Genomic DNA, 23,405 nt, shown 5'->3' with positions numbered 1-23,405 from the left:
ATCGCTCACAGGCTTCGATATCGGTTTGGTGGTATATCTCAGTTCCACCGCGTCAGGAAAAAAGAACAAGGTCATATGGAAACTCCACGATCGCAGGTCGACCTATGGTGACGAATTGCGGTATCAGCCGTCTCCGACGAGGCCCGGATGATCGGTCTCGCCGCTTACCATATCGATCTCCAAGGGCTCATGCGATTTCGATGGGCTGACAGGTGAAGACGGTCCGGGAATCATTCGGATCTTGTCGAGAAACGTTTGTCAGACTCAGTTTTGGATATCAATATGAAGCGAAATTTAAAACGAACCGAATGTTCATCCATGACGAGCGTGCCCTTCAACTCCTGGTCACGCTCTCGATCTCGAACGCTATCTCCGACTGGCAGAGTCAAAACCGCAGTCACATCTGCAAAACTTCTGGGGGTTTGAGTCCTCTCCTCGGATATCTCGGATGTCTCGTCTGGAGCGCCTGCAGTGACGGTTTATCGCACATCAATTCGTCAGGAGTTGAATATAACAGCGCGAAAGACGGCGGAGATCTACCTTGTTCAGGTGGCTCGGTAGTTGACCACACTAGGAACCGGTTCGCTAGCCAAGCTAACATGCTGTACTTGACTGTCACTGGTCGTTCTTCTAGTCTTATGGTTGTACACGAAGCATGACAAGTCTGCCATCCATTAGCTGCATGGCGACACTCATCCTCTTATACCCGCGGGGTTCAGGGCTCCACATGTCAGATGTAATCAGCCTAGCTCCGAGCGTGGACTATAGCGCGTAATCTAATGCGTTCCGATCTCCGCAAGGTTTCAATCCAACTTATCCTCGCGGGAGTCTCCTATGAATTGCTCCATCTCTGCTCTAAATTCGATGGCAGAGTCGAAGATCCGAAGAGTAGTGGCATGGGTTGTGCACTTTTCGTCGTGTTCCGGCTTTATCATCGTCAATACAGTATACACTGTGGTTGGGCACCCTGGATATAGTTTCCAACATATTCAGTGGAAATAGCTTGATAGAGGGAAGCTGTAGTCTATACGGATCTTCGATGACAGCCTTGTACGGTATGGATACATTCATATTCCTGGTACAGGACGAAGGGCGCTCATCGCGCCGTGTAACCGAAATTCTGATTAAAGTTGCTGTTCTGATCAAAGGGCATATTGGCAAAGTCGAATCGTCCGAAATACTCGGACCAAGCGTCGAAATCGAACGTGGGTGGAAGTCCGCTGAGTAGCGAGTTGTCCAGCAGCTGGGCCTGTGTAAGCGCTTCGGCATTGTTCTGATCCAGCATGCTCAGGAGCATAGTCATATCCGTCTCTCCATTTTCTGGAGCGTTGGGCAGTTGAGGAAAGTATTGCAAGCCAGGGTTGAGGTTCTGAGCAAGGTAGTCGTTGTCTGGGGCTTAGTGATCGATTTGTCTGGTATTTAGCGGGTGATATGGCTTACCAGATACGACACCGGCTCGGTCGAAACACTCGTTCCTTGATTCGCCAGTTGAGTCATGTTCGGACCTGTCTGCGGGTGGTCGCCGTTGGCGCCGTTCAGCATGTTGTAATGTTGTTGATTCATGTGAGGTTGTTGTCCGGGTTGTTGCTGCATATTAGGATTATTGCTTGGTTGAAGGATGGGTTCTTGATTGGTTGCAATTGCTGATTGGGTGACCAGGATGCCAGGTGGTAATTCACGCTCCAGTTGGCGCGAAGTCGACCCCATATCGGTAGCCACAAATACGCCTTTTCCAGGATCATCGGGGTCTGGTTTCCAAATGATGCGTTTGAACAGCTCAGGGTCCCGGCGTTTAAGTCCCGGTGTGGGATTCAAGGCAGCGGTGCCTAGGCCCCCGTTTGGCGTGTGCACCTTCTTTGCTGCTTCGTAGAGCAATGTCATGATTTCGATCGTCTTCCGTCGAATGCTCATGTGATCTATAAGAAGAAGTTGGTCAGGCAAAACAAGACAAATTCACCGAGAAGCAGACGTACCGGGCTGCACTGCATCTTCCCACCGCTGCACGACGTCACGTAGGATTTTTAGCATCTCTAACGATTCTGGCGTACACCGTCTGACCCATGTGTGATACTGATGAACGCCAGAGCAGTAGCATGTCAGCCTCGCCATATAAGCTACTTTTCGTACACAGCGTCTTACCTGAATCAAGGCCGCATTATTGATAGCGTATGCGTAAATACTGTTTGTGCACGATCCGTCAGACTCGGGCGATATCGGGTGGAGACACGCTCGCTTACAAGACCGTGTCAATGGCTTCCTCGTGATTCCGCAACCAGTTGATAGCGTCTGTCGACCACTTGACGAGTTTACTCCAAGTGGCTACATCCATGCTCAGTTTGACGTGTGCTGGCAGAGAATAGTTGAGACGCATGAACGTTCTCCAGAAGAGGAATTGCATCGCTACGTGTCCGAGATGCAGCAGTCCACAACCCATGTCGCTGTCCTGGTCCGTATGTTGCAGCTCGGAAGGTAATTGGACTTGCCATTCGTTCATGTCGTTGATCAGACTGCTAAGCTGCTCGTTCGTCGTCTGCGTCAACCCTACCGGGCTGTTCAGGGTGCGCTTGCGAGTCAATGTTGATCGTTTATCTCGTTGAGCAACCTCGACGAGCTCACCTGTACACGCATTTCAAGACACGACCCAACAGGATGGATAGTTTGAGGTGTTCTGTCAAGATAGCGTATGGTTGGTGTTCGGTGATATGCCAAGCGGTGGTGCCATCCGGGTTGGAAGTGATTTCGTATGGCGAAGGCAACAGGCAGTCACAATCCGTAATGTCGATGAGCATCGGCAGTCCAAGACAAGCGGCGACCCTGTGACAAAAGGTCAAGTTGAACATCGCGGCCAGGCCAAAGTGAATCCGTTTAGTACTCACCATCGATCGAAAATGACACAGACCGCCCAGACCCGTCGCTTGAGCTCGATCTTGGTCATCTCCTCTGGGTCATTCGATGTGGCCACGCTTTCTCGATGTAGACCCAAATTCTGCGCCATCCTAATGGCAGCCGATATTCGCGTTACAGAAGCTCCGATCGCGGTCGAGGTCGGTTGAGCATGAATGTCAGCCGCCATGTTCAGAATGAGCTACAAGAGCGTGTTGCGTCGTCAGCTCAACCTATACTCAACAGGAAGCTCCTCCTCATCAGGACGTACCAGGGCCTGAACGTTGGTGAGGGACGGGTCGCTGAGGACATCATTATTCCGAATCAACCCATTAATCACCGCCCTGATGGCGTTGAAGACCTCCTTCTTGACCCCCCGCCTGGTACTCGCCGCTCCTGCCATCGCATAAAGCAACAGCGGAGGTGGATTGCCGCCCTTGACGAATTCCTTCTTATTTACGATCGGGAACAAGGGTGCGATATGGGTAAAGTAGGAATTGACCAGTGTCGAGATGAGAGCGGCGGTGAGGACCGGTTTCTGAGGTTGATTCGAGCTTTCCGATGGTGATGATTCTGTATAACCGCTCCCCTGTTTGAAGGAGGAGGATGTAGGCGGGTTGCAAACTCTGATGATTCCATCACCGTCGTCGGTGGTAAACTGCCACGTCTGGTGATTTCTTATATCATATTCTTGAAGATTTTGTCTCGGGAGAGAAGCGGTGGAATGCAGTATATACGACAACGACGTCGGGCCTGTATAACGGACAGCGTCTTCAGCCCACCGAGTCAGATAATGATTTTGCTAAGAGACGTGACATTACCACGTACCTTCGACTCGGCCTCCATGTCCTAGCACTCTGCCTGCCATACCTGCTTTGGGAACCAAGACCTGATGTTCACCGATTTCGACCCGATCGCTGCTGATGGATGGTGGGCCGAGCTCGTTCGGAGATAGTGTATACGGTGCGCCATATTGCTGAGCATCCGCTTGACTTGTTCTTCGTTCTTTGACCAAGGTGGACTCGGGGACAGTTGTGGGATGGGGTTCGGGAGACAACTTGTTCTGAGGCGAAGAGGTCTGGCTTTCCTCCGCTACTGTAGTATGACAAATCAGTATGCATTCACTTGGTTAGCAAAAACCGTGGACACGGTTACGGTCACTATCAGCTTGCCTTTTCGCTTTTTGAACCTGGTCTCCGCGATGGGCATATAGCTGCCAGAGATATTGATGCCCCGTGTCAGTAACCTACTGGAGTCAACTGATTCGGACTCTCACTCACAATGTACACTCGTTTTCTGTATGCTGGCAGTGCTTACACATTCCTCTGGGATGTGCGTCTTCCGAGTCCGGTGCAATGATGATCTCGCACCGGATCTTTTTCGTCCGCTGCAGGTCGTCTTCCGAAAGTCAGCTCGCAGGTAACTTTACGAAGGCAAGGGAAATGTTCGGTACGCACACACTGATCACACGCTCGAGCCGTCTTTCGTCTCCCATCCTCATCCATATTCTCCCCTTGTTTCGGTTTCCTCTTCTTCTTGTTCCCTGCGCCCGGCCCTGCAGCCGACTCGTGTCCAGCCGCTTCATCTACTTGTCTGCGAATCGTCTGGCTTGGACCGGCCTCTGTGATTTCGTTCTTGATACCACTCGGTCCTGGATTGGGGTTGGTCGAGCTCCCGTTACCCAGGTTGGCAAGAGCAGAGGCGGCCATCTCGACCGCTTGGTGAGAATCTCTCCTCGGACCTTCGCCGTACCCGTTTCCCTGTTGAGTTTGAGGCGGGAACATGCTCATGGGGAGTCCGTTCCCTTGATGAAAGGAAGAGGAAGTAGGTATGGAAATACGGGACATTGAGGGAGGTTGCGAAGGACCCGGGTAGCGGTCATAGCCGCCGTTTGAAGGCGGGAAGCTCGAGACCATCGATAGATTATTCCACATGCCTTGTTGCGGTTGTGAGTGCTGCAAGTAGGCTGGACCGTGGGTCTGAGACGATCCGGATCCCGATCGCGATGGAGGTTTGCGACCAGGGACGCTCATTTGAGTGCTAGACTCGACTTGTCTTATCGTCGTTGTCCCGGCTCCACGCTACGAGGGTGACTCGGATCCCTTCGTCCTTTGTGCCTCGTCTGGCGATAAATTTCGCAACGATGATTGCGACTCGGTTATAGATGAGAAAGACGGTTAGCCAGTGATCGAGTGGTATGTTATATTTGAAGAGTTGAGAGTTGATGATAGAGCTATGCGATCTACGAGCCAGTACTGTGAGGTTATAGGTGACGATGGGTCGACTCTCGAATTCAAGGAGTGACTATCGATACGCGAAACGGGGGACCGGTCGCTTTTCGCCGAGCGAGGTACGTGTGTGTGATGGGATGGGATGGGAGTCGGCGTTTTGCCACGGATCATATAGCAAGGCTACCACGGCACAGCAAAGCAAAGCGATGTGCGGACCACTGATGGACTGACTCGTCGCATCGCTGATGTGTCTACTACCCTCATGGCAGACGATAAGAAGAAGGATGGTCCCCTCCCTTTCTCTGATCTCTGTCGTCAAATCGAGGTTGCTGTGCCAATCATTTGATGGAATTCTATTTTTGCGCGTGACGAACCCACTTTTCGCTCAAATCCGTCACACAAGAAATGAGTACGAGGCGTCGATCTCGTCGTCCACGTTCTTGTCACTTTGAGGCTGCAATAAAGGGGGCAATGCAGCTGTGCAGGCAGCTCAGCCCATGGTACTACATACGACTTCGAATTGCATGTAGTAATCACCTCGTCGTCTCTTCGTATCGCTCCACTTGAATTCGAATCACGCCGTTAACAAGACGGTTTCTCGCGCGAGGGTGCGCTCGTCCTCCCAGGCGCACTGTAGAGTTCACACACATCCGTCGTGGCCGACATCTACAACCTGGCGCACTGACAGGACGCAGCCGAAGGAACTCTATAGTACAGTCTTACCATATCCCCCAGGTCGTATTGACATAGGGGAAAGGTCATGACGTACACCTGCGTGTTTCGTCTCCTGCCTGTCGCACGGACTTACTGTATTCCTACGGTCCGATGCGTATCTGTTTGCAGTCGGATCCGATTGACCTGAAAATGCGCAAGCATCAATGGAGGACAAGATCCATTGTTCATGTCCCAAATGGACGTATACACTGCTTCGCTGTTTATGCACAAAATATGGCAGGCTGGGTGATGTCATATCGTGCAGAGAAACCCGGTATCGTTCTACTGTATTCAAGCAGCCCCGACAAACAATCGACTCATGTTTGATCGTCCGGGCCTGTTTCAGAGGATCGATATCAGATAGTTCCTCAGACACAGCTTTGCGTATATCAATTGGGCCCCTTCTACGTTGCCTATCACATACGGGATCTGCGAGATGCTGTTGCGTCGACATGAAAACAGTTTGCCATCTGCCGGGCTAAGCCTTAATGCAATGTATTCTCTATAGTTGCATGCCGACTCGCTCTCCCTCATCTAAGGAACCAAACTACGACGATAATATCCTTGAGCAAATGGGCAGTCGATAATTTCAATGTCATAATCTACCGCACAGATCAGCGCTCATGTGGAAAGTGGGAAAGCCTAGGAGGAAGAAAGGTATGAGAACGGCGTCCAATCCAGATACAACTTTGAATGCTGGTCGGATAATACGCGCTGAATAGCCGTATCTTCCTAGGTTCCCAGACGCCATGACTTCATGGAAAGGCCGCACAAGGGCGTGAAAGAGAAGTCCGCCGGCCTCGAACTTAGACAGCCGGGAAAGCAGTACGCCACTAAGCCTCCTAGACGTTAGCATGAGCATGACCATGGTTGTCATGGAACCAGGGCTTGACGATGTCTTGTTGTATATTCTCGATTCATCAGTCCACCAGGTTGTATGGGTTCGTCTCCATTGGCGCCGACCATCATCCGATTGGAGCGCTCGTCTTTGTCGATATCCAAATCGATGCGCACGATGTCCGAGTCGTCCTCAACGGTCTCGGAATTACAAGGTGTTCGAAGATGGGAAGCAAAGCAAAGGGAGTTTTTACAGCTTGAAACGAAAAGAGATGCGACATCAATGGAGATGGACACATATCAGTGACGACGACCTTCATGCCCCGATATGATTGTTTGTAATGTTATTACTCTACATATAACGAAAGACCCTTTAGCGGATTGTGGTGTTTATACAGCCTTGTGACCTTGAACATCCGATGCAAATCAAAGGGCGACAGATCAACCCCCCGAGAGTCGAGGAGTCGGTCGCTACTCTGCATGACAGGAGGACGTGCCAGTTTTTTTCTGTAGGACTCGTCTTAGTCTGCGATGTTGGCGGGGTCCTTGATACGGTGATCGATGATGTGATTGGCAAGCGTGCCTCTTTATGGATCTTGGAAGTGGAGCGATCACCTCAAACATGCAGCCTGAGTTATGATCTCGGATCATCCGTGGGTCTTGTCGATCTGGTCCGAGAAGGACCGCCTCATTGTGCAGGAAAACTAAGGACAGTTGACGTCTTTAGTAGTGACTGATCGTGGTGTTAGGCGAGAGCGATGAGACAACTTGCGCTCGCGGGTCCTCCTTGCTCGGCTCGGACTCTACTCTTGAAGGGCAAAGCGGTATAGGACCAACAGCGTTTCATATCTGTGAGACTGGCCGTTCTGTTGACTCCGGGACTCCACCTGTCTTTTTCAATCAATAACGGTATCGCAGCGGTCGACGATGAAACGTGTCGAGTGAAAGACCACCCCAGCCCGAATGAGCGAATGACCGAAAGGCTTGCACGCCAAGGAACAGGCGGGGGGCGCGGGCTTGAAGGATTGGCCGAATGAAACGGGATCAAATTAAATGACGGCTGGTAGCTGGTGGGTGGCATGGGTGGACGTGGGGAGGTGGGTGGAGGGACACGCAGTCGTCGACGACATTTTGACATCGCAAGCGGGGAGATCGAGCACGTCGTGGAATCGAGACACACAAGATGTGCATGGTGGGTTATACGGTGCAGGACGTTCGTACTTCAGGCGGTTCGCTGTGGCCAAAGACAAGAAACGAAGAGTTCGGTCGCTCGCGTGAGATCGTGATTCTTCCGATCATCATCATACCGGTCATACCCCACTTCCACCCAGGCAGGTCCCCATTCCCCCCGATCACACGCGAGACCGTTCGGGTCCTGGGCCTTGCACGAGTACATTGATATCGACGACTCGGACCACCGAATTTCGGCCTCGTAACATCGTCTTTGCCTCAAGCCCTCAAGTCTTGCCTCTCGGACTGATCGTCATATACCTCAAAAGAACAAGCTAGCTCAAAGTACGGGCACACAAGACCGGTAGGGCAGACAGAACCCGGCACAAACATGCAAGAGGAGGACCGAGGCCTCGGTAGGAAGGATACGGGCGGAGAATCAGATACTCAGCGGACAGGTCAGGGTCAGGGTCAAGGGGATTCAGCGAGGAATATCATGCAAGTCACCGTTGAAACGGGAAGGAACGCCGTTCTGATAGACGACCAAGGCTGACCGTAGCCGTCTCTCGTCTTTCCCTCATTAATTCTGGTCTTCTCTGGCTCTCGGCGTTCATTCGCTGCTCGCTGCTGGCTGTGGCATTCGGGCACGTAACACACCACAGTGCTTGTTCAAACTGCCGGTCACAAAAAGTCAGTCTCGGAAACATTGCTCGTTAAACAGGCCGGAGAAAGTGGTAGCTGATGCTTCTTTTTTGACACACTTTCGGATTGTAATGGACTGAAATGGACTTTCCTTCCCGGTACATATATCTCAACTTCTCCACTGCGACATCCTTGACCTCTTTCCGTCCTCGACCCACTATCTGACGACCTCAGATCAAATGTTTCCCCTCGGACGACCCGGACGAACCATGTAAACGATGCGCGCGATACACACTGACGTGCGAATACCTACAACATCGTCGAGGCAGAAAGAAGAAGGAAAGACCCGAAGGTGTTGCGGGTGCTGGTGCCTCCGGGTCAGAACGAGCGGGTTCGGTGCCTGCCGCTGCTGGGAAGAGCGAGTCGAAGAAGGGCGGCAAGGCGCCAGGGTCTGAGAGGAAGGTCAAGGATGAAGGCGCAGGAGCAGGCAAGTCGACGACAGCCACGACAGTCAACAGGGAGGCCAGTCCCCCGAGCAAGAAGGCTGGTACGGACCGACCTGGATCTAGATCAACAAGCAGGAGATTTTCCGCCAATCAACGACATCCGGGTACGTCGAGTCCTTCAGGACCGCCGCAAACGTCCTCGAATCGTCCCCCAGCACCACCAGCACCACCGCCAAGGATGGATCAGTCCGGTCGACCGATCTCGTCGACGACGGCAAATGACTATCCGGGATCGTTCAGGAGAGAACCTCTGATGGCGGAACCCATCAGTTACCTGCACTTGCAAGCCAGGCCTACGCCCGAGATGCGGGCCGGGATGAAGTTGGGGTCCAGTACGGCTTCTGGTTCAGGTGCTGGAGTTGGCAGTGGCGGTAGTCTAGGACAGGGGCAGGACAGCTTCGGTGTGGGGATGACAGGATACGATTCGAGCATGGGACTGGGATCTGCATCGTCGGCTTATGATCGATCGCTTAGGCATAGCGCAATGGATCAGGCGGGACCGAGCGGGTCGACGTCGACTGCTGCGGGTTCTGGATGGATGCCGATGATAAATGGAGGAGGTTACGGGAACGGGAACGGTCAGCAGGATACGATGACTCAGGCGAACGGCATGGGGACGGATTACATGGTAGATACGGGCAGATCGATCGGATTTCCCCTACCAGGAGCCATGTCGATGGATGGGTACCGTGGGCAGATGACCAACAATAACGTCGACGGACTGGTGCACTCGGGATTACCAATTCTGCCGCCGCCCGATAACATGCCGTTCATGAATCACTCACACCCGTCCTTGTTGCCCATCGACGTGCCTTCGAATCAGAACCGCCTTGTCCCGCTCTCGTCACCTCATCGACCAAACTTTACCAACGGACCCACCCTCTCGTTTCCACTCAACAACCCGGAGAGCTCGACCCGAATGTCATCTTCTTCAGCCCTGCCTGTACCTATCGTCCCGACCCCCGTCAGCATGCGTTCGGAAGAAGGCAGTCAGACGAGCGAGGCCAGGCGTGCAAGGTCGCCCATCTTGCCGACTCTGAACTCGAAGTTCCCCTTCCTCAATGCCAACGCTGGGTTCCGAGATGGCGATTCCACGCATCATCGGGGCAGTTTCTCGGAAAAGGCCTCGCCAATGATCACGCGCGAGGTTGGATCGCACGATCCCTCCCGACAGCTGCCTCCACTCGATCAGGGTAGCGGGTCGGGTAGTAGCAACCAGAAATCGGCTAGAGAGAAGTTTAGCCTCAGACACATGGTCGAGCCGGTGGACGAGGATCCTCTTGAGCACAGCGATAGGGAGCAGGAGAGTGACCATGAGGGTGACGTTGTCGGACAGAAACGCGTCATTAAACAAGGTCCGTCGATATTTCGATATCCGGACAGACAAGGCCCGCTGATGAGTTTTCTGTTCGATAGATTTTGCGCACGACGATCAGCTGCCGCCCAAGAAACGGCGACTGGATCGCGGGGATGATGAGCCCTGGGATCATCCTTATTCGAATCAGGATCCTATAACTGACGGGATCGTCAACGAGATCCAAGCGAGGGAGATGTTCCGAATGTGCGTACCGTGTCAAAGGTCTCTGTAGACGGTGGTATCACGATGAGCTCAGCCTCGTTTCATTTTACAGCTTCTTTGCCGAACTCAACTTTTCTTGTCCAGTGTTAGATAAGGACATACATACGTTCGATTGGGTTCGACAACAGTCTGCTTTCCTATTCTCTACGGTCTTATGCGTTACGGCACGCTTCTTTCGAGGAGGGTTGGAAACGCGCCCGGACGTCGACTTGCCTTACCCGCCCCAGCAAGCCAAGAGCATTCATCATCGGTGTCTGACACTCGCTCATCGGCATCAAGCCGCGGTCTTCCACGCCGCAATCACATCCTTCGATGTCGTTCAGGGTATTGTACTGCTCGCAATCTGGAAAGAGGCCGACGACGACAAGGCCGCACATCGATTCAACCGGGTGCGTCGGTTCCTAGTGAATTCTGATTGACACCCAAGCTGACACCATAAACGTTGATGAGGCCAGGCTGTCATGATTGCCAAGGAGATGAAGCTGAACCGAATGGAAGCTGGAACTCCTGATGACCCTGAAGAGGCGAGGTGGCAAAGAGCGACACAGAGGTTATGGCGAGTCTCATTCCTTTCGAAGAGTATTCGCCTGATCAGCACCTGATGAAGCTGCTCGACAGGTTGTGTCTTTTCATTGTCAACACAGTCTTTGCGATGCAGTTCAACTCTCCTCTGTTGATCTCACAGGATGATCTGCTGGTGGCATGCTCGTAAGTGCTGGATGGCATGCCGGAGGATCGTAACATAGCTAAAACCGCAACTTCCGGTTCACAGCCAACCATTCTACCATGGATCGAATGACATCGGAACCGACATCAGCCTCGTAGCATCGGTGCAGCTCCGTATCAAATATCTACACTACAAGTCGATACTTGACATTACCGCCAGTCATATGGAAAACGACACTTCGACACGGTCGTCGACATCGAACTTGGTTTCGTTATCGATTCTGACCCGGACTATGAACCAGGATATGCGAATCACAAACGACTTTTGGATCAAACAGATTAGCGGAGGTGAGAGCAGGTCACGCTGAACCGATCCCGATGGGCGTTCTTAGGCTGACATCCCCACGCAGTCACCGGTACCATTTCTCGTAAACCACATATCTGGCTAGATGCCCTCCTGCTCAACCTCAATCTTACGGTCAGCAATCAGATCGACCAGATACAAAGCAAGATGCCTGCCGAATCAAGAATGAGCATGCAGAGCTCTCAGGCGTTCCATCATTCCATCGCCCTGGCCTCGGATCTGCTGGACCGGATAAAGACTCTACCAGCGAGATTGTTGACCTTCGCCAGTGATACGTTATTGCATTTCACGTGAGCCAGGAGGCAAAGGATATGATGCATCTGCATAGCTGACTTGTTTGCATGGATATACCTAATGACAGAATTTATGCAGGATACTTTCTATACACGGTGAGTCGCCTGTGGTCTTACCACTTGTGCCTCCAGACCGATATAGCAGCCAGCTGACATGCCATCTGACGTGACTATCCAGGTCGCAGCCCCTTCCGCTGCTGTGCCATTGGAAAGAGCCGAACGGCAACACTGTTTCGACCTGATGTTGGAAGCAGCCGACGCCTTGACGGCTTCATCGATGTTTGCAGCCGATGCACCTTCGCTCCACGCTCGGTTTTTGAGGCGACTGGTAGCCAGCTCACAAACGTTGTGGGACAAGGAGCAAGGGATCGAGCCGGTCCAGGACGACGCCGTCCAGGTGAACATGCCTACCGGATTCGACGTTCACATGGTCAATAACATGCAGGCTCCTACGATGGCCAATCAGAACACGTATCTCCCTCAGGTCTATCCTGTGCCGCTCGACACCATGGCTATGGCACCGCCCATCTCGACGTCGGGCATGGTAGGGGACGACTCGCTGTTGATGCAGCTCTGGTGGGACTTTATGTCAACGTCAGGCAACAACAACAACGGGAATGGAATGCCAGCCTATTGAAAGCCCAGTGCGACGCTGAATATAAAGTCAAGGTTTTCTTGTATACTGCCGTCGGAGCGAGCCATGATGTGGATAGCAAGGACGATGTCGCTACTCGATGGATCAAGATTAGTCGTCGGAGACAAGAGATCAGTCGGGACTTTGTTCAGAGGCAGGCAAATGCGTCCGAGCGACAAGCCTCCCGTCGTTCACAGCGTTTGGCATTTGACCCGCATGACCCGTCTTCTTTTGTTTCTCTCCGTACGACTGTCCCTTGTTGTAGTTCCGGCTAAGCGACACGCACAACGGCGTACTACCGCGCTAAACCCTGTTACCCCGCAATCTCGTGTCAGGAGTCTTGAAACGCGACGGGCGCGAAGGCAGGTGAACGAGGGCCCGTGCGCGAAACGCCACCATCAAGGGGTAAATTTTCTGGTTGTTCGTGTTTCCGCCTGCTCGCTGTATGCTGTGTGATCCACCGGTCGTTGCTTTTTTTTTTTTGCTTTTTGCCCACCGTCACATGTTTGGAAGGGGCAAGCGCGTGGAGGCAGTTTCGAGTCACATGCCCTCGGCCATCATCGCCCAGGCAGGACGAGGAGAGGGATCGAGGTACTTTTTTGATCGAGATTGATCAAAGTCGTCAAACACAAAGGGAGTCGAAATTGATCAAGGGGCAAATCGTTCGTCGTCCCCTCCCTCCCTCCCTGTTGTGCTGCTGCAAAAATCCATTTTCGCGTTTCTTATCATCAGCACGGCCAAGACTTTGGGTTGTGTGTGTGTGTGTGGATCTTGCGAGAAAATCAGTGAGCCTTCCCCCTCGCTCTCGCCCTTCGTGATCAAGAGGCAGCCGTTTATATAGCTCGACCCACTCATCGGGACCCCCCTTTCCCTCCTCTTTGCCATCACTTTGCCTCTCTTCTCGCCATAACATTTCGAACTCACTTACGACACACTCCTACACTCTTTACGACGACTACCAGCCTCATATTCCAACGAACTACTCTCTGAACACTCCTCGCACATACCGCCATCTACCCTGTGAGCTCAACTTCCATCATGGTCTGATCAAATCTGGCTCGGTCGTCTGACCTTTTCTTCCCTTTGACTCGCTGGAAACACCCTCAGACACTCAGTAATCAACATGTCCTCCATTCAAACCCCTACCAACGTCGAGACCGAGACCAAGAAGCAGGAAGAGGTCCCCATCACCAGCAATGAGATGGATGTCGACTCAAAGGTGGGTTCGCACGGTATACAAGCTTGGTAGAGGCGAGGACTGATGACGGTCTTTGCCGGGTTTTGAAGCCTCCTACGGTCCCCGATGATAAGCCTGTTCTCGACGCTGCTGCCCCCGCTTTGGGACCTGCTGTAGTCGAGGCCGAGGCTCAGCCTGCGGACGTCGTCTCCCCTACCGACAAGATCGAGCCCGTCGTTCAGACCGAAGGAGCCACCGAGACCGCCACCCCTCCTGCCCCGATCGCCAAGGAGACCAGTGTTGAGGACAAGAAGGTCGAGGACAAGGTTGCTGCCGCTGTTCCTGCTGGATCCAGCCCGAAGAAGGTGAGTCGGGATCAGGTGGATTATCTCGCGGTCATGAAGGTATCTGACTACAACAACTCCGTCTGAATCAGGAGAAGAAAGGCATCTTCGCTCGAATCTCCGGGATTCTCGGAATCTCCTCGCCCGAGAAGAAGGACAAGGTTCACAAGGTATGTTGTAGCCGAAGAGGCCTCGATCTCGAACATACTAACTGACAGCACGACTTAAACGATGATACAGACCGAAGCCGCCTCCTCCAAGGTAGCCGCTGTCACCCCTGCCACTACCACTGCTACCGATGCTGCGAAGACCGAGATCGCCGTTGCCCCTGAAGCCTCTACTTCTACAGCTACCGCTCCTGCTGTCGTTTCCGACGAGACTGTCAAGCCCGCAGTCACCGAAGACGTCAGCAAGTTGACTGATGGTGTCGACGGCCTGAACATTGTCGAGGAGCCCAAGAAGGACATGTGAGCACCGATGCGTCCTGAATACTTGGCGATCGGAACACCTGGACTGACAACTTCGACCCTCAACAGCGTCGAAGCTCCCGTCGTTGCTACCGAGACCACCGAGGCCGCCGCAGCTCTTCCAGAACACACCACCGCCAACACCACCGATAACAAGAGGCCCGAGGTAAGCTGGGTTTGGCTTCTATCTCCATATTGTCTCCATCGTACTAATGAAATCCATCTCCTCTCCCACGTGCTTGCCTCCGAAAACAGATCAAGTCCTCCCCTTCCACTCCCAAGATGCATAGGCGAATCTCCGCTCGTATTGGCCAGTACATCGACACCCGTTTCGGTGACAAGAGGAAAGATACCGCCAGCCCTCCTCCCGTCAAGAAGGATACTGCCGTCGTAGAGGAATCCGCTGCCGGAGAGGGCAAGGTCGTGGATGAGGTGAAGACGGATTCCGCTCCTGTCGTAAGTGGCTGCCGGAGATCCGAAACGATATAGATAGCTTCTCTAATAAAGTTCTGCAACCAGCTGGCTCCTCCCATCTCTGTGGCGCCTTTGGAGGAAGTCACCGCTCCCGTTGAGGCTCAGGTAAGCTGCTGTTTCTTCCGATCATCGCCCACCAAGACTTAATCCTTCTCCTCCATCTTTCTCCTTCGTCCGGACGCTCCAGACCGAAACCCAGGTAGTCAAGCCTGTAGCAACCTCGGCTTGAACGGTCTCCTCTTGACGGTACCCTAGACGATCTTTGACGACACTTCCTCTCTATTTCCTTGCGGTTCTTTCATTTCCGGTAGTAGTCCTATAATACGCTTGGGGGACTTTGGCCCTGGCGGTGCTTTTTCCTTCTCCATTCCGCTAGATATCGCATGTAATATCTATCGCACGGCCTACCTCGTGAGGCTGCCTCTATGGTTTTCGGATTGATCGATATATCCCATCTCGGACCTTCTCAACATGCTTGGATTTGCTTAGTCGTCACATTTGCATGCGGCCCCTGAGGGTGGGGTGGGTGCACATCGTAAACAAATCTGCTTCGGAGCTTCGGATGGCCTCGATCGATGATACTTGACCTTGACGTTGCAACGTGCACACCACCTCACCATTCCACTACTACGACCTCATATTCATACCCGCTCTATCCGGGAAATATATATGGACATGGAGCGATCACTCTCTGCAAGAAATACTCGGTCATGATTATCAGGACGACGACGTCGTGTCGCGCAGTACCTGGACCCATCGTTATCGGCCAGAGGCGATCTTCGACGCAAAGATCGTTCGATCTACTGCCAAGGTCGGTGTCAGGCTGTACGTCTTACTGTCCGCTTTGAACCAAATTGATGGTCTGTTAGCGATCTATAGACTCCGGCGCATTCTCTTTGGTTACGGCAGCGGCAACCTGGCCCATCCCGCAAGCCAATCCATCGTCGGCGAATGGAAGCCCCTCTGGCCTCGTCAATCCCTCCCGATCTACGACGACAGACCGCTTAAGGTTCTGGACAGGCTGTCGGATGAAGGGAAACGCAAGCTTTTCACGCACCAATCTGTGGACTCTGTTTGCAATTACGAAGAGCTAGAATGGGTCGGAGACGCTGCGCTGGAGTTGTTGGCTCGGAGAATGATCTCGCGAAGATATCCCAAGCTCAAATTGGGCGAAAAGTCGGTACGTCGGCGTCTGCCGACTCGGAATGACTGTTTCTTTCTGAACTCACAGTGCTAAGTCTATATTGAAATTCATTCCCCCGCAGAGACTGGCTCAAACGGTAGTCCGTGGAACGGCCCTATCACGGATAGCCCTCTCGATCGGCCTAGCCCAACACATCCGCTGTCACCCAGATAAACTATCCCAACACGTCCTGGAAGACGTCATGGAATCCCTCTTGGCAGTCATGACCGAAGAATTAGGGGACCAAGAAGCTTATATCTGGCTCGAATCCGTGATGGGTGATTTACTGGAGGAAAACAAGCGGAGACTCCATGGCCCACAACCGGTCTTGGTGAACGTTGACGAGACGGTGAACATCTTCCACCCCGCTCCGCTCTGGACGTGGATACATCGACGGTACAAAAAGATGACCCGGGAGTGGGCCGAGCTGTTCGTCATCGTCCGCGGGCGGATGACGGGATGGAGGAAAAGGCTGGATCACCGGATACGAAAGCGTCGCCAGCTTTGGCATCGCTTAGGGATCGTTCCCCGCATACGCCGAGTTCGGAACTACGTGAAAGGCCGTTGGGGGTCGTATAGACACCAGTTGAAGTTCCAGATTCGGCCCCGTGTGTTGGGAACAGCCCGAGGGGTGGCCAACCGGATGAAGATCACCCCGGGACTAGCTCGAGCTCGAGCGTACGTCCGAGACCGCTGGAAGACGTATAGACATCACTTGAATGTCCGCGTACGGCCTGGCATGGTCAGAACCGGAAGGCGGATCAAACAGAGATACCGCATAATCCAAGCGTACCTGCGAAGCCATCGAGGCGCGTTGCATCGCACGATCCGGGCGCCAGGCGATGAAAAGGCTGCCCAGGAAGCTGCACCTACGAGCAATTTGACACTGAGACGACTGCGAAAACGGGCTACACAGATCAAGAAAGCAAAGCCGGGCACATCAAAAAATGCCCGTCTTGTCAAGATCAAAAAGATACTATCGAACCAGGTCGAGGAGCTCAAGCTAAGCGATGAGCACGTGCCAAAATCAAGCGAAGTTCATAAGCCAACCGAGTCAGCAACCGGGAAAGAATCGACCCAGCTACAGCAGCTGGCTCTACAGAACGTTGTGGATCCGAAAAGCATGCTCTTGCAACATACACAAAAGCGACGGGTCCGGTACAAGACGGTGAAAGTACCCTCGAGTAGATCGGCAGAGTGGCACGAATCGGTAGAGGTCGCCGGACTGGGACAATTTGTTGGTGTCGGAATCAGGAAGAGAGAGGCGCAGAAGAATGCGGCGAGGATGATGCTACAGTCGCTATCAGAAAACAAAGCGACTTCATGACAATCGTTGTATCCATATGTAGCCTGTTCACGTGCATTATATGATTAAAGACGACGAGGCTCGTTTGCGGTCTCGGAGATGAGTCTGTGCGCCAAAACGTCGCAAGGTTAGCACGATCTTCGGCCCTGGAATCATCTGGAACCGCTCACCTCAACCAGATGTTCCCTCCAAGGGACTTGTCTCGGACGACCTCGTAAGGCCCACGATGAGGCTTTACGCGCCGACCCTGACCGTCCCTTCCAAGTCGCCGAAGAAGCTCCCTTCTACCCTCGGCCGTCCCCTCGGCCTCGATGCTGACCATTCCGAACCAATCATCCACCGCCTGGTGTTTTGTCTGGGCGTTGATCTCGAACCCGATAACATGCAGGTACCTCTTGGCCGTCACCTTGTCGCCTCGTGTCGTGGTGATGTCGCTCCTTGCGAAAGCCAATCTCAGCGTCTCGACTGCAGCATCAGCCCAGGGACCCAAGTCGAGATGGATGACGTAGGGCCCCGAGAAAAGAAGTGGATAGTAGAAAGAGGGTGGGATCGTGAAGGCATCCAAGTAGCCGGGCAAGTGACCTTGCTCGCCGAACCTGTATTCGAGCGGACATAGGAAGGGTTGCATCGTTGGAATGTAGAGCATCAGGTGTCGCGGCAGTAACGGCTCCTGCAAGGCGGTGTTCACGATAACGTCTCCGATCCTCAATTTCCCCCAGGCGCCACACCGCTCAAGTTCTCGACGAGCCTGTGCAGCTCCCTCGGCACAAGGCCAAGCCGGGATCTCTCGGGAAAGCGGGACAAAGACCCTGAGGATGGGCGCCCTTCCCACAACGTATGGAATGGGCTTGTCAAACGCAGGTTCGATCGGTTCTGGCGTCCTGGATCCCCAACGTGATGGATCGGGAGAGTAGCTGTTGAGGTTGCGCTCGCTGGTCATGCTGGTGAACCGTAGCCCCGATGACGACTGAGCAATGGGTGAATTGCGTCCAGTGCCCGGTCTGCCACCCCAGGTCGAATTCAGGTCCATCCCACTCGGCGATCGCTTGTTATTGAACTTGGGAGCGCGGTTCCTCGGCGCAATCGACTCTTCCACCGAGAAGATGGATCCAGGACGACTCCCGCCGCTCTCCGATGTAGTACGTTGACGAGGTGCTACCGGATCGCCGTATCCCTTGAAGACGTAACGCTTGGCTGATGGGAATGATACGGGCGGAAACTTCTTGTCGCTCAACATAGCTGGTGACCTGATCCCAGCTTCACTCGGTGCACTCCCCCGCCTCGCCTTGCTGGTCCACGAGATTATCGAAGCCGAGCCGGAACTACGTCGACGATGGTGCGAGCTGGTCTGCGGTGTTGGCGGCGGAACAATGGTCTCGACTTCGTCTCCCTGATTCTTCGGTGCACCTAACGGCTCGGGCATGACCAACTCGACCGGCCTTTCCGCTCTTGGTACGTGCTTCGGTCGAGATCCCAATTCCCAGCTTCCGCCAACAGCGCCACCCTGAGCCCGCCGAGAGTGTGCGGCGCTGGCGAGACTCAAGCTCGACATCGACTTGGGCATCCCGGCCGCAGCCAACGTCTGCTCCTCTTCGAACGCGAAAGGCGGGGTCGAAGGAAATGCCTCGGCAGGCAGGGTCCGTAAGAGCAAGACGACGAGCGAATAGGACAGACAGAGATGTTGCAGCAGCGGCTTGAAATGAGCCGGATACGTGCTGAACGCCTCGGCATTGTGTAATAGCGATTCCACTGATCGCCACGCCGTCGTCAGCCGGGCATTCTACAGGTCGCTGCAATGTCCACTTACGGAACCCTTCCCATACGCCCAACCCGGGCCACTGATGCACGTCTCTCGGTCCCAGCTCCATACCCCAACTGGCAGTTACCCAACGACCGACCAGCTCGCCGCTGATCGCATGCCTTGTATCCTTTTCCAGGGTCGTCATCAGTGCCAGAAAGCTCGAGATGGGGAGATGGGGAAGCATTGCCGCCTGCACGGCGTCTTCCATCATGATACGTTCGAGACCCGTCGTTCCCTGCGGGCCTTGTCTGGAGGAAAGCGTCCGAGCTTCCGAGTAGGACGGCGGTTGGAACCCATCCGACGGTGGGGCAGGGGACCTTGAGGGAGATGATCGGTAGGCCGACGATTTGGGTTTAGGTTTGGGTCGATTCAGTATGCTACCCTCGGCGTCGGTCCCAGCCGTTGGAGGCGGGGTCGACCTGGAATCGGGTGCCATATGTAGGTTCTCCATCATGGCCACCGGATCAGGCGTCGTCTGCCTCGACCCGAGCGAAAACGAATTCAGAGCCTGGCCCTGGATGACGCTAGGGAGCGGTCGAGGTTGACGCAATTGGGGTTCCATCTGCGAAACCATCCCTTCTGCCGAATCCATCCCCGGTCTGGCCGCTAACGATGCTCCACGTCGCGGTAGGTCCAGCGTGGGTGACATGACCGTAGGTGAGTTGACCATGTTTGCGTTGGGATTCAAAGGACTACCAGACCTAGGAGGAGCGGCAGTGTTGGCGATATTCAACCGAGGGAGGTCCTTGTTGGTTACGGCGGATCCGGCCGACGTCGACCTGGACCCCGGCACAGACCCGGATGGCGTCGCAGACGGCCTTCTTGCAGGTGATGGATGGGAGGAAGCGATGACATGGATCGAAGGTTGCGCCGCCGTGCTGTTGTTGTACGAATGGTTCCGAGACGAAGACTCGGAGACGCTCCGGTAAGACGGCGAGGGTGAAGGTGATCCCTGTCTTGACGAGCTCCTCGGAGGCGCTTCCAGGAGAGGGGACCCTGACGTGTTGGCCAGGATCGGGCTCATCGCTCGTCTCCCAGCATTGCCAAACGAGCTCGGTGGGGTCGGAGAGGTCCTCGAGTAGACTGTCACAGGTTCAGGCGGAGTGCCTTGCTGGCTAGGAGGTTGTTTGACAGGCGAACCAGAGCCCTTTCGTGACGATTGTCTGAGGAATGCGGGCTTACCGCCGTTGGTCGGGCTGACAGGAGAATGGTACTGGACCAGGGGTGGAAGCGGTGGGGCGTTCGTGAGGTCAATAGCGAATGTCGAATGAGTAGGAGGAGCCGAGTTCGGTGAGACGTAGCCGTGTTCGTCATCCCGTTGCCGATTCGTTTGATTAAAGTTGGCTACAGGAGTCGCTGTGGTCAGGAACCGCATAACTCGGCATTGCGCCATCTTCTGGACTCACTCTGGATAGCGGCGGTCGGCGGCAACTTTCTGCTAGTCGAAGGAGACGAAGACATTCCGAGTTGAGGAGCCAGTAACGGCGGCAGTCCGGTCAACGGCGAAGCAAACTGTTGAAAGCTGGGTGTCACATCGTCCTCGAACCCTTGCCCAGCGAGATCCGAGTTTGACCCGACCGAAGGTGGTGCTGCTCCTGGCGGCAGTGCATACGAGTTTGCTCCTGCGACCAACGATCCTTCACCCCTGGAGTTTCGTCTCGGAGGTCTAGCCGGAGCCTGGGCTTGAGCTAGTCGTTGCTGCATCCCGGTCAAAGTTCAGCAAGGGGGCTCGCCCTCTACCGTGATCCAGAGATCGTCCTCGTCCGAGCGAGCTGAGAAGCAGATGCAGATAGAGGTCCCTGTGTTTTGTGACTGGTACAGAGTGGATTCTGATCCTAGATGAAGCTGCTCATTGATGTTCTCGGCGTTCAACGGCGAGATGCATGAGATGTCGATGGGTTGTGGTATATCGACGGAGACCTGTGACCTACGGAGCACAGCGTGATAGTTACGGCCGCGTCGTCTCGCTCTATCGCGACCGGTCGCGGGGAAAGAGACCTGATGAATGAAAAGGCGGGGTAGATACTACTGCTCCCACTATCGTACCACTTGAATGGAGGAGGAGGTGGGGGATGGGGTAGCTTGTCCCTCGTACGGCTGCCGGGATGATACGAATGGGTACACTGGTGCAGCTGAAAATGGCTCTCGCTCCCAGCAAGCTTCGCGCGCGGCCGAACCGAGAAATGACGTCGCCTCCCGCTCAAACCACACCTGGGAGACCCTCATGATGAACCTCGTTGGAGACCGCAAATGATATCGTACATGTCGCAAGAAATAGAGGCAGATCCATCCTATGCTCAAGCTTGTCATGTATCCCCTCATCCTCTAATCTCCAAAAGCGACCTTGACAGGCTTGGAGGGTGGCTCGACGGCTGCAGGCGCGGACGACGACGTCTTGGCGTTCTGCAGCGAGACTGTCTCGTGTCATAACAGGCAAGAAGGACGATGTCAGTATATGATGCTTGATAGGTGTAATAGCGAATATTGGAATGCGTACGATAGATGTTCCAGGGAATGTTCATGGCCAAACTGGCTGGGAATCGGTATTGAGGCGGGACGATCTGGAAGGTGCAGACGGCGGTTGTCAGCTAAGGCCTATGGTCGGCTATCACTGTGGGATGTAGTCGACTTACGCTCTATAATGGTAGACGATGATTATTGGAAGGTGATGGCATAGATCAGAACCAGCTTTCTGTCCCACAGCAGGTCAGGCGGTAACTCACCATGTTGATGGCTTGGAAGGGCACCCAGACCATCCTGTCGGCGAGATCCATTTGACAAGGATCAGCTCAGCTGTCTAATCTTTCCTACATCATCCTAGTCGACGTACCAGTTGGTCTTCAACGTCGGCAACCAGGACTACCCCTCCAAGACCCCTTCTATCAGCATCCATCCTCGTAATCTCTCCCCCACTCCCGCTTTGCAGTTGGCCGACTCACGCTCTCGACCTTCTTCTTGACATCATCCACGCTCTTCCCCTCCAACATGCCCGCAAAGGCGAAGAACCCACCCAGGACGATCGGAGCGGCGATGAACTGGTCCATCGAAGCGCGGGTGATGGCGGTCGTGGCCTTGTTACCGAGGTTGACTCGATTGAGGATCGGGAACCAGAGGCCTCCTACGAGGGGTGCGAAGCTACGGGATGCGGCATTGGTAAGGTGTCAGCAACATACACACATAGAATGAGCTGAGGTTCGAAGGACTCACACGGCTCCTCCCCAGGTGCACAATCGGCTGTGAGATCCAAGTCGAACGTCCGTATCAGTCACCGAGCTCCTGCATCCTTTCTCTTGATGGCTCGAGAACCAGGCTCACGCAGTCCTAGCAAAGTCGTAACCAGGCTTCCCCTCGATCATCTGAGCCAACCCATCTCCGATGCCAAACAGACCCTGCAATGTCAGTCGAAATGTAAAGGGAATGTCAATCCTGATCAAGTCTTCATATCACAATGACGACAAGATGGAGGGGGGACTGACGATGGCCGTGACGACGTTACCCTGAAGGGGCTTCCTAGCGAGGTAGTTGGAGTAGGCGTTCAAGAGCTTGGACATGATGAAACTTCGTCTCTGTCGTCGTTAAGTGATCGTTCTGATCCGTATGATGTCGAGTCGACGCAAAGGAGGGGGTCAAAGGAATGTCAACAATCCCCAATTGATGCTTTATACGGGTGAAGGTTGCGGGGCTCACAGCTGACAGGTGTTCTCGTGACCAGGCGAGTCTGGATGATCCGGCCCGTGAAAATAGAAGCAGTGATCGACACTCGGTCCGAAAAGATCAGGCAGTGGTGGTTGGAAAGAAATGATAGAAGTCTGAAAGTTTGAGAGAGTGTGATGTCCCCTCGAATATGGCCGACTTGCTCGGTACAACGCCAAGCCGAATTCTTACGGCATCGGCCAGAGTGGGGAGGATGCCGCCGGGATCGTCCACCTTCGACACCGAGGTCAGCAGATGTGGCGCTTGCCGCTGTCCATGATATGGAGCACGATCAGCGAATTCAGAGGTCAGCTGCTTGTCTTTCTGAATATGGTTGATAGCTTCCCAGCCGATGAGCCCCGGGCAAACGCTGCGTCGTCAAAGGTGAAATGGCACAACAGGAAGGCGGATCGACACGCGCTTGAGAACAAAGGTGAAAGC

At 54.0% G+C, this 23,405-nt stretch overlaps 6 protein-coding genes across 6 annotated transcripts; 3 read left to right on the top strand and 3 right to left on the bottom strand.

Moving 5' to 3' along the window:
• Window positions 1-1,036: 1,036 nt before the first annotated feature.
• Window positions 1,037-5,137, bottom strand: HD553DRAFT_194536 (fungal-specific transcription factor domain-containing protein). The gene is made up of 12 exons (XM_046177053.1): window positions 4,341-5,137; window positions 4,164-4,270; window positions 4,056-4,096; window positions 3,712-3,978; window positions 3,155-3,636; window positions 2,877-3,085; window positions 2,617-2,814; window positions 2,238-2,549; window positions 2,140-2,179; window positions 1,974-2,070; window positions 1,441-1,916; window positions 1,037-1,369 (listed from the first exon to the last, which is right to left on the bottom strand). Exons 1-12 carry the CDS (start codon window positions 4,914-4,916, stop codon window positions 1,097-1,099), a joined length of 3,078 nt encoding a protein of 1,025 aa, XP_046038081.1. The 5' UTR covers window positions 4,917-5,137; the 3' UTR covers window positions 1,037-1,096.
• A 3,565-nt stretch (window positions 5,138-8,702) lies between these two features.
• On the top strand, window positions 8,703-12,522 carry HD553DRAFT_269849 (uncharacterized protein; the record flags this gene model as incomplete). Its single annotated transcript, XM_046177636.1, has 10 exons — window positions 8,703-9,087; window positions 10,216-10,307; window positions 10,420-10,544; window positions 10,615-10,951; window positions 11,018-11,122; window positions 11,170-11,270; window positions 11,335-11,576; window positions 11,639-11,882; window positions 11,954-11,981; window positions 12,064-12,522. Coding segments are annotated over 10 exons (2,118 nt in total), but the record flags the coding sequence as incomplete, so codon positions are not given.
• A 787-nt stretch (window positions 12,523-13,309) lies between these two features.
• On the top strand, window positions 13,310-15,443 carry HD553DRAFT_307873 (uncharacterized protein). The gene is made up of 9 exons (XM_046179474.1): window positions 13,310-13,539; window positions 13,627-13,738; window positions 13,807-14,061; window positions 14,133-14,210; window positions 14,281-14,507; window positions 14,577-14,673; window positions 14,763-14,963; window positions 15,027-15,086; window positions 15,169-15,443. Exons 2-9 carry the CDS (start codon window positions 13,643-13,645, stop codon window positions 15,208-15,210), a joined length of 1,056 nt encoding a protein of 351 aa, XP_046038079.1. The 5' UTR covers window positions 13,310-13,539; window positions 13,627-13,642; the 3' UTR covers window positions 15,211-15,443.
• A 144-nt stretch (window positions 15,444-15,587) lies between these two features.
• HD553DRAFT_194461 (uncharacterized protein) lies at window positions 15,588-17,610 on the top strand. Its single transcript, XM_046177052.1, has 3 exons — window positions 15,588-15,792; window positions 15,861-16,161; window positions 16,247-17,610. Exons 1-3 carry the CDS (start codon window positions 15,692-15,694, stop codon window positions 17,489-17,491), a joined length of 1,647 nt encoding a protein of 548 aa, XP_046038078.1. The 5' UTR covers window positions 15,588-15,691; the 3' UTR covers window positions 17,492-17,610.
• On the bottom strand, window positions 17,514-21,064 carry HD553DRAFT_194417 (uncharacterized protein). The gene is made up of 4 exons (XM_046177051.1): window positions 20,678-21,064; window positions 19,278-20,615; window positions 17,641-19,219; window positions 17,514-17,575 (listed from the first exon to the last, which is right to left on the bottom strand). The coding sequence occupies exons 1-4, from the start codon at window positions 20,973-20,975 to the stop codon at window positions 17,536-17,538; spliced, it is 3,255 nt and encodes a 1,084-aa protein (XP_046038077.1). The 5' UTR covers window positions 20,976-21,064; the 3' UTR covers window positions 17,514-17,535.
• Window positions 21,065-21,490: 426 nt separating this feature from the next.
• On the bottom strand, window positions 21,491-23,057 carry HD553DRAFT_307866 (uncharacterized protein). Its single transcript, XM_046179473.1, has 9 exons — window positions 22,959-23,057; window positions 22,748-22,859; window positions 22,587-22,660; window positions 22,479-22,505; window positions 22,211-22,406; window positions 22,102-22,130; window positions 21,995-22,028; window positions 21,769-21,832; window positions 21,491-21,685 (listed from the first exon to the last, which is right to left on the bottom strand). The coding sequence occupies exons 2-9, from the start codon at window positions 22,820-22,822 to the stop codon at window positions 21,597-21,599; spliced, it is 588 nt and encodes a 195-aa protein (XP_046038076.1). The 5' UTR covers window positions 22,823-22,859; window positions 22,959-23,057; the 3' UTR covers window positions 21,491-21,596.
• Window positions 23,058-23,405: the final 348 nt, after the last annotated feature.

Source organism: Filobasidium floriforme (genome assembly GCF_021052385.1).
Source record: "Filobasidium floriforme strain CBS 6241 chromosome Unknown HD553scaffold_6, whole genome shotgun sequence".
In the NCBI taxonomy this organism is placed as follows: domain Eukaryota; kingdom Fungi; phylum Basidiomycota; class Tremellomycetes; order Filobasidiales; family Filobasidiaceae; genus Filobasidium; species Filobasidium floriforme.
Note: the sequence above shows the minus strand (reverse complement) of the source record. Positions and strands in the feature narration are given on the sequence as shown.

Excerpts from the sequence above, each read along its gene's own strand:
- HD553DRAFT_194417 (XM_046177051.1), bottom strand. The coding sequence starts at position 20,975 with ATGCAGCAACGACTAGCTCAAGCCCAGGCTCCGGCTAGACCTCCGAGA. Across the intron at positions 20,616-20,677 it reads GCCGACCGCCGCTATCCAGA|CCAACTTTAATCAAACGAAT; the intron begins GTGAGTCCAGAA and ends CGACTCCTGTAG. Across the intron at positions 19,220-19,277 it reads GGGCGTATGGGAAGGGTTCC|TGGAATCGCTATTACACAAT; the intron begins GTAAGTGGACAT and ends CGTGGCGATCAG.
- HD553DRAFT_307866 (XM_046179473.1), bottom strand. The coding sequence starts at position 22,822 with ATGTCCAAGCTCTTGAACGCCTACTCCAACTACCTCGCTAGGAAGCCC. Across the intron at positions 22,661-22,747 it reads GTAACGTCGTCACGGCCATC|GGTCTGTTTGGCATCGGAGA; the intron begins GTCAGTCCCCCC and ends CTGACATTGCAG. Across the intron at positions 21,686-21,768 it reads CATTCCCTGGAACATCTATC|TCTCGCTGCAGAACGCCAAG; the intron begins GTACGCATTCCA and ends GACACGAGACAG.
- HD553DRAFT_194461 (XM_046177052.1), top strand. The coding sequence starts at position 15,692 with ATGATTATCAGGACGACGACGTCGTGTCGCGCAGTACCTGGACCCATC. Across the intron at positions 15,793-15,860 it reads TCGTTCGATCTACTGCCAAG|ACTCCGGCGCATTCTCTTTG; the intron begins GTCGGTGTCAGG and ends AGCGATCTATAG. Across the intron at positions 16,162-16,246 it reads TCAAATTGGGCGAAAAGTCG|AGACTGGCTCAAACGGTAGT; the intron begins GTACGTCGGCGT and ends ATTCCCCCGCAG.
- HD553DRAFT_307873 (XM_046179474.1), top strand. The coding sequence starts at position 13,643 with ATGTCCTCCATTCAAACCCCTACCAACGTCGAGACCGAGACCAAGAAG. Across the intron at positions 14,674-14,762 it reads CCGATAACAAGAGGCCCGAG|ATCAAGTCCTCCCCTTCCAC; the intron begins GTAAGCTGGGTT and ends CTCCGAAAACAG. Across the intron at positions 15,087-15,168 it reads CCGCTCCCGTTGAGGCTCAG|ACCGAAACCCAGGTAGTCAA; the intron begins GTAAGCTGCTGT and ends CGGACGCTCCAG.
- HD553DRAFT_194536 (XM_046177053.1), bottom strand. The coding sequence starts at position 4,916 with ATGAGCGTCCCTGGTCGCAAACCTCCATCGCGATCGGGATCCGGATCG. Across the intron at positions 4,097-4,163 it reads ACAGAAAACGAGTGTACATT|CTATATGCCCATCGCGGAGA; the intron begins GTGAGTGAGAGT and ends TATCTCTGGCAG. Across the intron at positions 2,071-2,139 it reads ATAATGCGGCCTTGATTCAG|TATCACACATGGGTCAGACG; the intron begins GTAAGACGCTGT and ends GGCGTTCATCAG.